General features: G+C 43.7%; 1 protein-coding gene across 1 annotated transcript in view; it reads left to right on the top strand.

Moving 5' to 3' along the window:
* LOC117200783 (ALK tyrosine kinase receptor-like) overlaps positions 1 to 12,768 on the top strand; it is a 690,386-nt gene that overhangs the window by 471,172 nt on the left and 206,446 nt on the right. Inside the window, exon 5 of the mRNA XM_033425214.2 lies at positions 10,161 to 10,362. Within this exon, the coding sequence (XP_033281105.1) occupies positions 10,161 to 10,362 (202 nt within the window). The remainder of the gene's footprint in view (positions 1 to 10,160; positions 10,363 to 12,768) is intronic.

Consider the following 12,768-nt stretch of genomic DNA (forward strand, 5'->3'; position numbering starts at 1 on the left):
TGCTTTGCCTTTTATTATCTTTTTGTTGCTGAGCCCCCAGGACACAGAGACACACAGAGTATGTAGAGATCTTTGGCCTTTTCCTTTTTTCCTAAATGAAACCTGTTGGTTAAAAAAAACATAAACAAAAAAAATATGTCTCCCCCAAAAAGGTTTGTCCTTTTTAACAGGGTCAGAGATCTAAAATGAGATCTACATAAACATACACACATACACACGGATATATACATGTAAATATATGTATGTATGTATCTATCTATATATATATACACACACATATACAGTATGTCTACACATGCACACACACAAATATACATGTATTCACTGTATACACACACAAGCATAAATATATGTTACCATTTCTAGGGAACTTTTTGCCTCAGTTAACTTGGACCTGAGAGATAGTTTACAGAAATCCACCAAATAGGCAAATGTACTACCACTTTACGCTACAACTGAGCTCATAGTGTTAAGATTAATAATACTGTTAATAAAAATCAACTCCTTCTACCTCCCTTTCCTCCCTTAATGAACACACTTGGTTTTTCTAATCATTAGATCTCAAAAACCAATACCATTTCTCTTCAAAGTACTTCATGATGAAGGTGCAGTAAAGCAATACATTTAAGTTCTGGTGGTGGAGGGTAGCAGAGCTAATTCCAAGTATGTGACATCATAGCAGAGTGAGACAGTAAAAGTGCCCAGGGCTGGGACTGGAGGAGCTGGGTCCTAACACAGCTCAGCTGACTGCTGTGGAACCCAGGCATATCCCTTCAACCCCCTGGACTGAACGTCTCACCTGCCAGGTGAAAAGGTTGGACTAAATAACTCCCAGGGGCTCTAAGTCTGGATTCCTAAGTTATCCCACTTTTAGGCAAGGCATGGCAATGAGGACAATCCCACCTATTCCTTCCTGTAAATTTCAAAACTTTGAACTAAAACCTAAAACCTGAGTTGAGATTACATGGGGTAGCAGAATTCGAATTTGGAAAATAAACAATAAAGGAGCTCTCTCAGTGCCCCCAATTTGGCTTGGCACTTCATAAGACCACGTGAACAGAGGAGACCCTCAAATACTTCCCAGACTGGGGGGACTACCCTAAGCCCCTATGAGTGATTTCCAGAGGATAACTCATCCATCTGGTTCCCACCTGCTCAGGCTTTAGTCTGTGACTTTAGATTTGGGGCAGTCAGATACATGGGCTTGATGCAATCTACTGGAGCCCGATCCTTAGAGCTGTGAAAGTGCAAAGAAAGAAGGTGATGTCTGGGGCAACTGGAGACCAAGCCATAGAACATTTGACCAAAAATATCATCATAAAACTCTATTATGGGCAGGCAGATACTGGGTGTTCCACTGGACAGGGTGTCTGAAAACCTTGCTCCTGGTTCCAGATCTACCACTGATCTGCAGCGTGACCTTGGGCAAGTGTTTAACTTATTTGCTTCTTGGTTTTCTCCCCAGTACAGCAAGGGATTAAGCTATGTGACCACCATGTTTGTTTCTAGCTCTGACATTCTGAAAGTCAGATGTGGAATGTAGCATCTTTAAATATCCTCAGGTAGAGAGACAGACGTAGTAACCCAGAGGAGGCTTTCCAAAAGCATGATTCTGCTATAAGAATCTTAGTTTTTGATGAGAGGACAGTTTGAAAGTCATACAAAGAGAGAAGATTTAAGAGATGACATAGATGTAGATATAGATATATTATTCACTTCTACACTACCTTCATTCTTATCATGATGGTTTTTTCCTTTCTCACTTTCTGCAGATGGTCTCTAGAGCAGAAATAGAATAGAGTTTTCAAAGCATATTCCATGGTACATGATACGCAATAGCAAAAGAGTTCTGTGCCCAAAGGAGTTTGGGAAATTTCATTTTATGTTTTACTCTTGAAGAGTCACAAATCTTAATGGCATATTAAGGTTCTAAGACGTCCTGCAAGGAAAGAACCTGTTTGCTTTTGTTTAACTCTGTAATCCTCAAACTTACTTGATCCCAGAGCTTTCTCATACTACCTATTAACACCTTGTGGGGCTGGTGTTCTGTGGAACATACTCTGGGGGATGGCATTATTCCCTGACGCTGCACCTAGTGGCATGTGTCTGCACATTGCACTTCTTCTGTCCATATTCCAGCCCAATAAACCTCTGTTGTTCTTTAAGCCCCCCATGATATGAATGGCATCATTATCAATCAATAGCTTGTAATAATGATTTAATAGTTTAATTGCAATATAGACAATTAGCCAGAGGTGCCAGAACTGTGTGTGATTTATTGAGATGGAAATTTGTCCATTCATGCATTTGTTTATTTGTGTTCTCATGCAAAGAATATGATTAAGAGCCTTATGGTTCAGGGTGGTGGACTGAGCACACATTTGTCTTCTCTCCTGCAGTCCCACTAAAGCAATAATAAGGGATTCAACAGAGGAATAAATCCTGAATAGCAAACAGAGCAGGAAGGGAACCATGAGTGAATTCTAGAGCACAAAGAGGAGATGGAAGCTGTTGATGGAGGAAATAAAGTGACCAAAGCTGAGAAAATGCTCCCTTTAGAGCAGAGGAGGGAGCCCATCTGCTGGGAGGCACCATGAGTACTGATAAGGGATCCTCTGAAGTAAAGATGAGAGTCAGGAGGAAGAATGAGATTCCTCTGTGGTGTGGTTAACCCATATTGTCTCTGCCGCCTTTTAACCCCATTTTCCCAGATGAAAACATAGCAGGGTGCTTAACCATGAGGGAGAGAAACAGGGGGCTCTTCTCTAAACATTCAAGTGGACTTGGGAGAACTAGGGCTGCTAGTGGGTGTGTTCATGGTTCATGCAGAGCGTGACTAGTCCATGATGCTGGAGTTGGGGACCGGGCACTGCAGGATGGCCGGCTCCCCACCAGCCATCAGGCCAATTCTGACATGGAGAGCAAGCACTGACTGTGTGCAGAGAAGTTTCTATCTGTGCTCCTCGTTTCTCCTGTTTCTATATGAGGGGCTGATCCAGGACCACCCTACATATGATAGCCCAGAAACATGAAAAAGAAATAGCAACAAAAAAAATTGACTCCAGAGGAAACAAAGATAAATTAGGTAATAGAAGTTAACTTGAGAGATAAATCTCTTCAGAAAGATTTAAGACTGAGAAGAGGGAAATGAAAATATCAGAGAAATAATAAAACAAATTTATCAGAGATGAAAGAAATGTGTTTTCTGATTGAAAGAGCCCACCAAATGCTACCGCAGAATTTTTACAGAGATCCATTCCTAGATCCATTGTATTGAAATTTCAGCACCTCCTAAAGAAAGATCCTGAAGGCTTCCAAAGGGGGCGGGGGGAAAGCAGGCTGACTACAAAGAAATTAACAGTAAAACCAGCCTCAGACTTCACCTCAGTCACACAGATGCTAGACAGCACTAAAGCTAGGCCTTCAAATTTCTGAAGCAAAATTTCTGATCTATAAACTATAGCCAGAAAATCTATTAACCAAGCATGAAAACAAAATAAAAATATTGCAGATATTCAAAGATTCGCCAAGAAGCTTTCCCCTGAGGAAATTTCCTGAGGATGGTGGGACTAATGGAAGAGCTCTAGTGAAAATGAATTCCAGAATAATAGCTGTACTGGAGGCCCAGAAAGCAACTGGTACAAATTAAAAACAGGGTGTCAACGTCTTCAAGAAGGGAGAGATTTTTCAAGGAATGTGTAGAAGTGCTAGAGATATGGTGCAAAAGGCAAATAGAAAATAAATAAAAGAGAAAAACAATTAGAAATTTCTGAAAAAACAAAGTGCACAAGAGACTCCTGATTCAAATAAATATAAGGCAAATTATAACGTGCCACAATTTTGACAAGTGACAATGTAAGACAGAGGAGAGAGAATGAATATTCATTTACTCTTGATGTTAGAAACATTCTCTGTGGAGTGGGATGCATTACTGGACCTATAAAGACGTTTATAAGTATAACCATTGGTCACTGTAGTGAAAATATATATATATAGTTTTCAGTATAAAAGCTCTGTTTATTGATTTTCAACATTTAGCATCAACCTATAAACAAAACACAAGAATTAATCATTCTTACACAACCTTGACAATATAGAGGAAAACATAGCTGCCTTGGGAGGTGGACGTGGGAAAATGCAGAAGAGCAGGAAGACTAATAGCATCATCTTCCAGGGAGGAGAGTCAGGTGATGCTGTCTAAAGCTGATGGAACAAGTGATACATTTGCCATGAAGAGTTAAAAAGGAAAGTAATAAAAAAAGTAAAAGGGGATTAAAAAAATAAAGAATTCGAAGGGGGATAGTATCATTTTTTTTTACTGTACCATCAGTGTTAAGGAGCCAAAATTGTTGCACCAACAAATAACTCTGTGATCATAATATCTAGAATCATGAAGGCAGCTGCCAAAAGAAATTAGAAATCCTTAAAAATATTTTTGGGACTTGGTGAGAGGAGCAGGATTTGGGGATAGTTTTTTTTTTTTTTAATTATTATTGTGAGCTACTCTGAACTATTTAACTCCTCACCATATGTATAAATTACTTTCATTTTTAAAGTCATTGAGTGCCTGCCATATGGCAAGCATTGTGTTAAATACGAGACATTTAGAGGTGGTACCAGCCTTATAGCATCAGCATCTACAGAAACAAATGATGCTAGGACAGGAGCCCTTCCCAGGGATGCATTCATGTGAATTGGAAGAGAGGAGTCAGGGCAGGGAATCACAGTTTACAGAATATTTGGCCAACTGATTGAAACTGTTGGCATAGAAGCCTCAGAGAGGTGAATTAGGAGAAGTCTTTAGGACTTGGGAGCTTGGAGATTTGACATGTTTACTTTAGATTAATAATATTCTAGGCAGGCAGAGAGAGTTACTGACAGTTTGGAGCTCTAAGTGTCCTTAGAGAGACTCTATCCAACCTTTTCATTTTACAGACAAAGGAACCTTGGTAGTGGCAGAGCTAGGGCTCATATTCAGTCCTTCTGATTCCAAGTTTAGTGATAGATAAAAGGAGCTCCAGACTGAGACACCCCTCAAAGCTGGAAATCAACATTCCTCACATACCTACTAAGGGCCAGGCACTGAACTGGCCACTCCATGCATGTAGTTTAATTTAATCGCCACAACAGCCATATGAGGGAGGCACTACCCATATTAAATCTGAGCAAACTAAGGCTTAAAGAGTTTAAATGATTCGTCTGAAGCCTAGAACTGGATAGAGATAGAGCCTGAATATGAAAGAGTCTGTCTGACCTCAATATTCATGCCCCTTGGTTTCTGGCTCATAATTTGAGCCCTGCTGGCTGGGATAAGAGCAACACATCCCTATGCCGGTGACCAGAGATAAAAATAATAACCACTTCATATTTAATCATTGAACACATCAACACAATCCAATAATAAGGAAACCATGATCGTGGCACCGTGTAAGCAGGGCTCTTTGATCTGCCTCTCCACCCCTCCACAGCCCACACTGGGGGAAGATCTGTGAGATGCCAGGCCATCCTTCTTAGTTAGAAGGGACCCCAGGAGCCTTCCCATAGCCCCAAGCTATTCTGAGCAAACTAAACAGGAAACAGGGAAAGAGGAGAGAGAAATTCTCACTGACTTTAAAAGATTTATACTGACAATATCCCAAGGAGCTTACGAAATGTATTTTTTCCTTTTGTTTTATTTTTTGGAGGTAGAGGAAAGCTGCTGATGAAGAGAGAGCTCTCAACTATGGAGTTTCATTGAGAGTGAAAATATTTTAAGCTCAGTCCCTTGTTGATAGTCCAGTTGCACAAAATAAAATTCATATAAACATTATCTCACATATTAGAACTGGAAAAGTAATCCATCTTCCAGTCAACTTTGAAAGAGTCTCATTATTGAGGTACTGAATCACAGGAAAGAATTTAAATGTGTTTCCACACCCAGGAGGGAGGAACGGTGGTACAGGATAAGCCCCAAAGCCCCAGCAACTTCAGCTTGATTTGCTCCTGCTGGGAACTTGAGTTTCGCAGGGGTGCGTGTGTGTGTGCGCGTTCGTGCACACACGCACACACAAGCACACTTGCGTGTTATCTTTCTGAGAAAAAGGGAAGCACCTCCTTTATTTTGCCCACACTCTTAGTAGCTCAGAAAACTGGTTTCAATCCAACTTTCCACCAACTAAAAATACCAGAGTAGGGTCTCAGACCAAGACACAATTGTTGCTCCCTAATATGTGGCATGTGTGGCTTCATCCTAACCCCAGAATGCACCCCCAATGTGTCTGCAGCAAGACTGTGCCCCCAGAGATGCTTCCAGGGCTCTCACTTGCTCTGAAAAGATATACGCTAGCCTAGTGTTAGAAGCCCCGGTAGAGTCCCAAAGTCTGTCCCTAACATAGCACCTTTGCTTACAAAGGTAACATACTAAACACATCACATTTGCATTTAGTCTCGTCCTTGCCTAGTGTGAACTGGTGGTAGAGGATGAGGTTGGGTCAGTTTTGATCCCTCCTGCCCCCCACCATACCAAATTAATCTTCCTGAAGCACCACCCTGATGATGTCCCCGTCCTGCTCAAAAACCGCTTCTGGCTCCCTGTTATCCACAAAGTAAAGTTGGACATCTTTAGCTGGGAATGAAATGTTCTCTGTGGTCTGGTCCACACTCACTGCCCTTCCTTATTTCTCAGCCTTCTCGTCACGTGTGCCACTCTGCAGCCAAACGCCACTACACATTTTCTACATTTCTGCCTTCACTCCTCTTCCTCTCAACTCTTGCACAGCTGTTTCTGCCAATATCCTTGTTTTTCTCTCCCTTTAAGACCTAGGTCAAAGGTCATCTTCTTTATGAGTCTTCCCAGCTGAACCTAATGTCTCTTTCATGGAGCCTCCCAAAGTGCTTTATGTCTTATGTGTCTTATGACTCTATAACCTCTACTTTTGATTAAAATTAGTGCAGACATGTCATCACCCCTATGGGACCTCGAGTTCCTTGAAAGCCAGAACTGTCTGGCTCATGTCTGTGTTCCCAGGGCAGAGCCAGTGGTTGGATGTTTGCTCAAAGCAGGCATCCAATAAATGAAATTTGAGGGCAGAAAGGAGTAAGGAAGCCAGTGAACAAATGGATTTAGTCCAGTACCCATCTGCCCGCCTTTCTCCCTTCCCATCCGTCTGGGCTCCTGAGATATACAACTTGCCCGCAAGGCACCCTGGTCATATTTTAGGATAAAGAATACAGTGGGACAATGAGAAAGATACAAGGGAAAGAACACTGGTTAGGAGTCCAGAGACCTGGAGTCTGGTCGGTCTCTGGACTTTCAAATTAAGACCGGGCAAGTCATTTCCTCATTCTGATCTCCAGTCTGCTTCTCTAGAAAAGAGAAGACATTATATTAGATAATCTTAAAGTCCTTTTTTTTTTTTTCAAAATTATAACTTTAATATCCACAAATGAGAACTTTATATAAACTCATATAAAGTAGTTAGAATTGGCTGATAGCAACAAGACTTGACGTGATAGTTGAAACAAGTAGAAAGTTGCTATTTTAGTTTGTAATAAATCATAGAAAAAGACAGTTTCTAGCCCGGGCTCAGCAGTTGTACATTGTCAGGGTTTGTAAATGTATTAACTTTTTCCATATAGTCACAAGGTGGTTGCTACATATTAGCTGTCACAACCTCATTCAAGGCAGCAAGAAGGAAATAGTGGTGGGAGTGACACCATCCCTTCTTAAAGAAAGGAAACTCTTCCCAAGACACGGCCAGTGGATCTCTGCTTACAGAACTCCTTGTTCAAAGCCAAGTTCACTCCTAACTGAAATGAAGGCTTGAGACATGAACATTTAATCAGACTTACAGTACCCCACTTGGCAAGAAAGAATAGTGAATTGGATGAGGAGTAGATAACCAAGAACTTCAACATCATTGGTGTAGCCTCTTATTATTTATAAAAACAGTTTCATATCAAAGGATGATCCCTGTGAGGATAGAATTATTTAGGAGCACTTTTTTAAAAGGAACTAAAGGCAACCCCAATCTAAACAGTATCAGAAGCAATAGTTTACCTTATTAGAAACAAATTTTGGAAAGGCCCATAAGTTTAAATGAGTCATATTCCTACCTAAAACACTGAATTTGTTAATATGCATTTGTTTAATTTACTTTGTTTGAATATGTTTATATAACTTCTATGTTTTCAAGGCAGAACTGGGATAGAGGAGGAGGAAAACATTTAAAAGTACCTCCAATTCCTTCTGGTCCCATTTCCTATTTTCATCTATTAATAATCCCACATAGCTTTCACTATTTAAAGTCCTTTCTAATTCTGAGTCTTTAATTCTAATTCCTTTCTTTTACCTCTGTGCCTGTGATAAGAATGTCTCCCCCATGGTAAAACAGGATAATAATATAGATTATTTACTGAGGGTTGTAGAGCACTTTTCAAAGGCCCATAGGCCATGCTGAAACTTCCCAGTAATTACAGAGGGTTCAGTTTCCAGTACTGACCCAAGTCCCTGATTCAACTCAGAAACAGTCTTGTGCTGACCTCATCCTGATTGTAATTAGAAGTCACATTTATTTACTTCTAGAACATTGCACCTCTCCAAATTCCTGACACAATATGTGTGCTTAGAAATGCTTTGCTTCTGGTAAGAATCCCCTTCCTTCATCTGCATCATTCTTTATTGTAGGCTGCTAGTTCCCTTTGCCTACTCGGTAAATTGGGTTATCTGCAGAAGGAGACTAATTCAAAGCACTGGGGGGTGATTAAAGAAGGCTGAGCACTTGTTAGCTGGTTTCTACAGGAGTTGGGGATCTTGTGGGACTAGGCTTTCACTGCAAAAGGAGCAGCATCTAAAGGTCCAAAACTTCAGTGCAGAGTGTAGCGAGTAAAATTAATGCACCAGAAGGAATACCGGGAACGTAAAATGGTGCCGTGCTTTTATGCCGACAGTAATCCCCATGAATACAAGGTGCTTTTAGGTCTCTTGGACTGTGCTACTGGAGTTAGGGTTGACTTGCCCCAGAGGGAAACTCTACAGGCATGGCACCAGGAGGGATTTGTAGAGCTCTCTTTGTGGAGACCAGTTGCAAATGCATATGATTCATAAACTCAGGAGCTGAAATGAATCTTAAGAGATGACTGACTTCAGCCAACCCTTCCCGCCCCATTTTATAAATGAGGAAACCGAGAAAGTTAATGCTTTGCCCAAGATCACTTAGCTAGAAAGCAAAGGAGTGGGAGCCATGATCTTAGCTACATAATAAGTGACCCAAATAAGCCACCCACCTGTCAGAGAAAACCTTGAACTGGTCATAACTATTTGGGAAGCCTAGAGCCAACCCATACATTCCTGGGAAACTCTGAATTGTCCAGCAGATGTCAGTTGAGTCCGAAGTTGGCTTGAGTGTGATATGGAGAACTCAGGTCAGCTCTGATTTAAACTGTGACCCATAGTGTGGCCTGAGATACCCCAGAGTGTCCTGGTTCGTGAGGTGTGGAGATACGCTACGTGGTTGTTTATAAGATGGAACTGATGTCCTGCCTCCACTCTGGGAACGTGTACGGAGGGAGGGACTCTCTTTAGGCTGCCCTCCTCCACCAAGAACATCTTAGCACTGGGTTGAGTTTCTGACTCTCATCACTCTTTGGGGATTAAATAATCTGTCCTAGTCTTCTGCTTCTTATGGGACTTTGTTAATTGTGCCTACTGGCTGGGAAAGAATCTGTGAGTGTCATCTCTAACTTAGAAGACAGTCAAAATCAAATAATTGATTATTTTATAAGGGTGCTTCCTCTCTACCTAAAACTGTGTAACGTGCTCTCCATGCTTACCTCACATAATCCTCACAACCACTGAAGTAGATGTTTTCATTCCCATTTTACACATGAGGGACCTGAGTCTCAAGAACATAGAGCTAGTAAGTAGGGGAGCTGAGGTGAGAACCTTGATCTGCCTGATGATAAAGCCCGAGTCCCAGGTCACCATCCTCTTGCCTCAGGCTTTGCTTTTTACAGAGACGACCTAAGAGAGGGGGAAGAGGGCCAGGTGTGTGTAAGGAAGGCGAGAAAGGCCTCTAGCATCGCTGACTCTGACGCCGTTGGTCTCTAAATCCCGCCACAGAGCTTATGCTGGTCCTCCCTTCTGGACACGCTGCAGAGTCACCTTCCCTGTCTCTTGGCAGGCGCCTTCCTCCTCCTCAACACCTCGATGAACTCCAGGCACAGCATCTTGAGTCCATGGGTGAGAAGCAGCAGCGAGCACTGCAGGCTGGCCGTCTCGGTGCACAGGCACCTGCAGCCCTCCGGGAGGTACGTCGCCCGGCTGCTGCCCCACAGTGAGGCTGGAAGAGAGATCCCCCTGGTACCCACTCCAGGAAAGCATGGGTAAGTCCTTCCCCGTGTCCAAAACCCATTATGTAAACGGAGATTTGGCTTTGGGCTACAAATTTCCAGAACACCCTGGAAATTTGACATCTACTTAATTGACATCTATTTAAAACTCACAATCGTCCTTTAACGGGTAGTAGGGTCCAGATGGAGCCATTACAGCTAATATTCCCTGCATGGTGTCTTGGGCACTGATCTGTGGGGTCCTCTGGCTGCCCAGGCTGACGGTCCTTCCAGAGGCCAGAGGACCAGCTGGCAGAGTGGACATTTAATGAGTGGGTATTAAAGATATTCGTTTCCCGAAGTCCAGATGGGGCCAAGAAGAAAACAGCCAAGGGGAGTGTTAAAAGGCCAATATGAAAGTAATTGCATATGCTGGAAACTGGGTTTTACCAGAAGAAATCTGGCGGGAAGGGAAAGAGCAAACTATTGTGGCTGCCCAAGCAGGTCCTACAGCAGTGTGGGACACCACAGCAGAATAGGTCAGGGATGCCGCACGGTATCAGTTCAGGAGACGAACATGATCTGTTCTAGAACCTCTAAGGCTTGCACAACATTGAAGTCATACCCAATACCCGTGTCAGTGAACTTAAGCCTCCTGGACACACTCACGTGCTTCCTCAGTGACCCATCAGGCCTCTAGAAGTAGTGACGCTGGAAAGCAAACCTGAACAAGGGAACCTCTGTGCCTGCCTTTTTTCTCATTCCATAAGACTTCAGTTTTGAGGGGTCCCTGCTCCGATAATCAACAAGAGTGCGAGATCCTTCTTTGTGGCGCGTTTGCTAGAGAAAGACCTCAAATTTTTCCTTCTAAGAAAATACGTTTCAGAAAGGCTCCATCTGAGCAATGATGTTCCCCATCTCCATGGTGTGCTGGGTCAGTGGGGAGATCCTGCCTACTGCAATTCCCATGAAGCTATATGGCCTCCTTGCTCATTTCTTGAAAGTCTCCACCCCACTCCCCTGCTACTGGCCCATCTGTATTTATTTGTGTTTCAAAGAACTACAAGCTGCTACAATCCCAGCAGGAATGAAATCTTGGCTTCAGAAAAGGTGTTCTCCTCATACCTAAACTCATATCTATCTTCTTGCCTCTGAAATGTCTCGTTGGACTGGCTGGGAGGGACCCAGCCACCAATTGTGTCTGTTCACCAGAAATCAGGAATGTCAGGTGTGTGAGCTGCCCACTATTAGGGATGAGCCGTCTTCTGATGGCCAAGGCTTCCTCCAGCATAGCCTCCTTTTCTTGTGAGAAGCCCCAGATGGCAAGGTCTCCCATCCATGGGTGGGGATGGCGGTGGCCTCGGCTGCAGTGCCATCCTGTATGTGTTTGCCCAGCCCCATGAGCTGTTTGTTTTGACTTCTGCTCAACATTCCTGCCCCACCAAGCCTGGCAGAGACCAGAGAATTCTTCCTGGGGCTGCTGGGACTTCAAGCAATCAATCTGTTGAGGTGCTAGGTAGAGGGTAGGGAGACATTGATGTTGCAGGTGGACATGGAGTTTGGGGTCTCCCTGAAATGCAGGCTGAGAATGAGCATGTGTGTGAGAGGACAAGTGCTGCAGGATTTCAGCACTTCCTAAGTAGCAGGGCCTGGTCCCTGTCTAGCATCCTCAGGAAAACGATAGCGCCTCGGTGTGACGGGCCACGGGGGCTTGCTAAGAGCTTTCCCCTCTTTATCTTCCTGTGCTCATAACTACCAGCTGAGTTCCCATTAACAAACAGGAAAACTGAGGCAGAGAGCAGAGGTAGGCAGCCTATTTATAGTTGCCTTAACTGGACCCCAGGTCTCCCCTTTCCTCATTCGGGCTGTTTTTCAGGGGGTAAAGGATGGGGTTGGGAAAGAGGAAATGGAAGATGAAGGAACCTTGCAAAAAGAGCTGATCTAGATTCTTTGAAGAGCCAGGGAGCATGTGATGGCAGCCTTTCCTCCTCATGTGTTGAGAACAAGGAGACCAAGACTGCGCGGTACAGGAGGCTGTAAGCGTCCCCTGAGGCTGCCCTGGCCGCCAGTCTCCGTGTCCACCCTGCTGGCCAATGCATTTTCTTCCCAACCTGACTCTTCCGTCACCAGGATTGGTCTGCACCCTGGAGGGTGGGAGCTGAACCAGGAGAAAGGGAGCAGGGGTGCTGGGCAAGCCCATTGACCTGATGGCTTTGCTAGGGCTGTCCCTACATCTTCAGGGGCTTTGCCTCAGGCCAGGCTCCGTGTGTCTTGTGCCGAGATGTTCTCCCCTCTCCCTGGCAGGGCCATCGTGGAGTTTGGTGATGAGCAAGAGTGATTCCAGTTTAAGTTAAAGATGCCTGAGCTATAGCCTCCCCACTAACAAGATCAGCGTGCTGAGGGCGCAAGGGCGCAGCTGAAGGGGCGACCCGTAGACTGCTTTGCTGCGTGGAGGAGCTC

The sequence above is a fragment of the Orcinus orca genome, chromosome 13 (genome assembly GCF_937001465.1).
Source record: "Orcinus orca chromosome 13, mOrcOrc1.1, whole genome shotgun sequence".
In the NCBI taxonomy this organism is placed as follows: Eukaryota; Metazoa; Chordata; class Mammalia; order Artiodactyla; family Delphinidae; genus Orcinus; species Orcinus orca.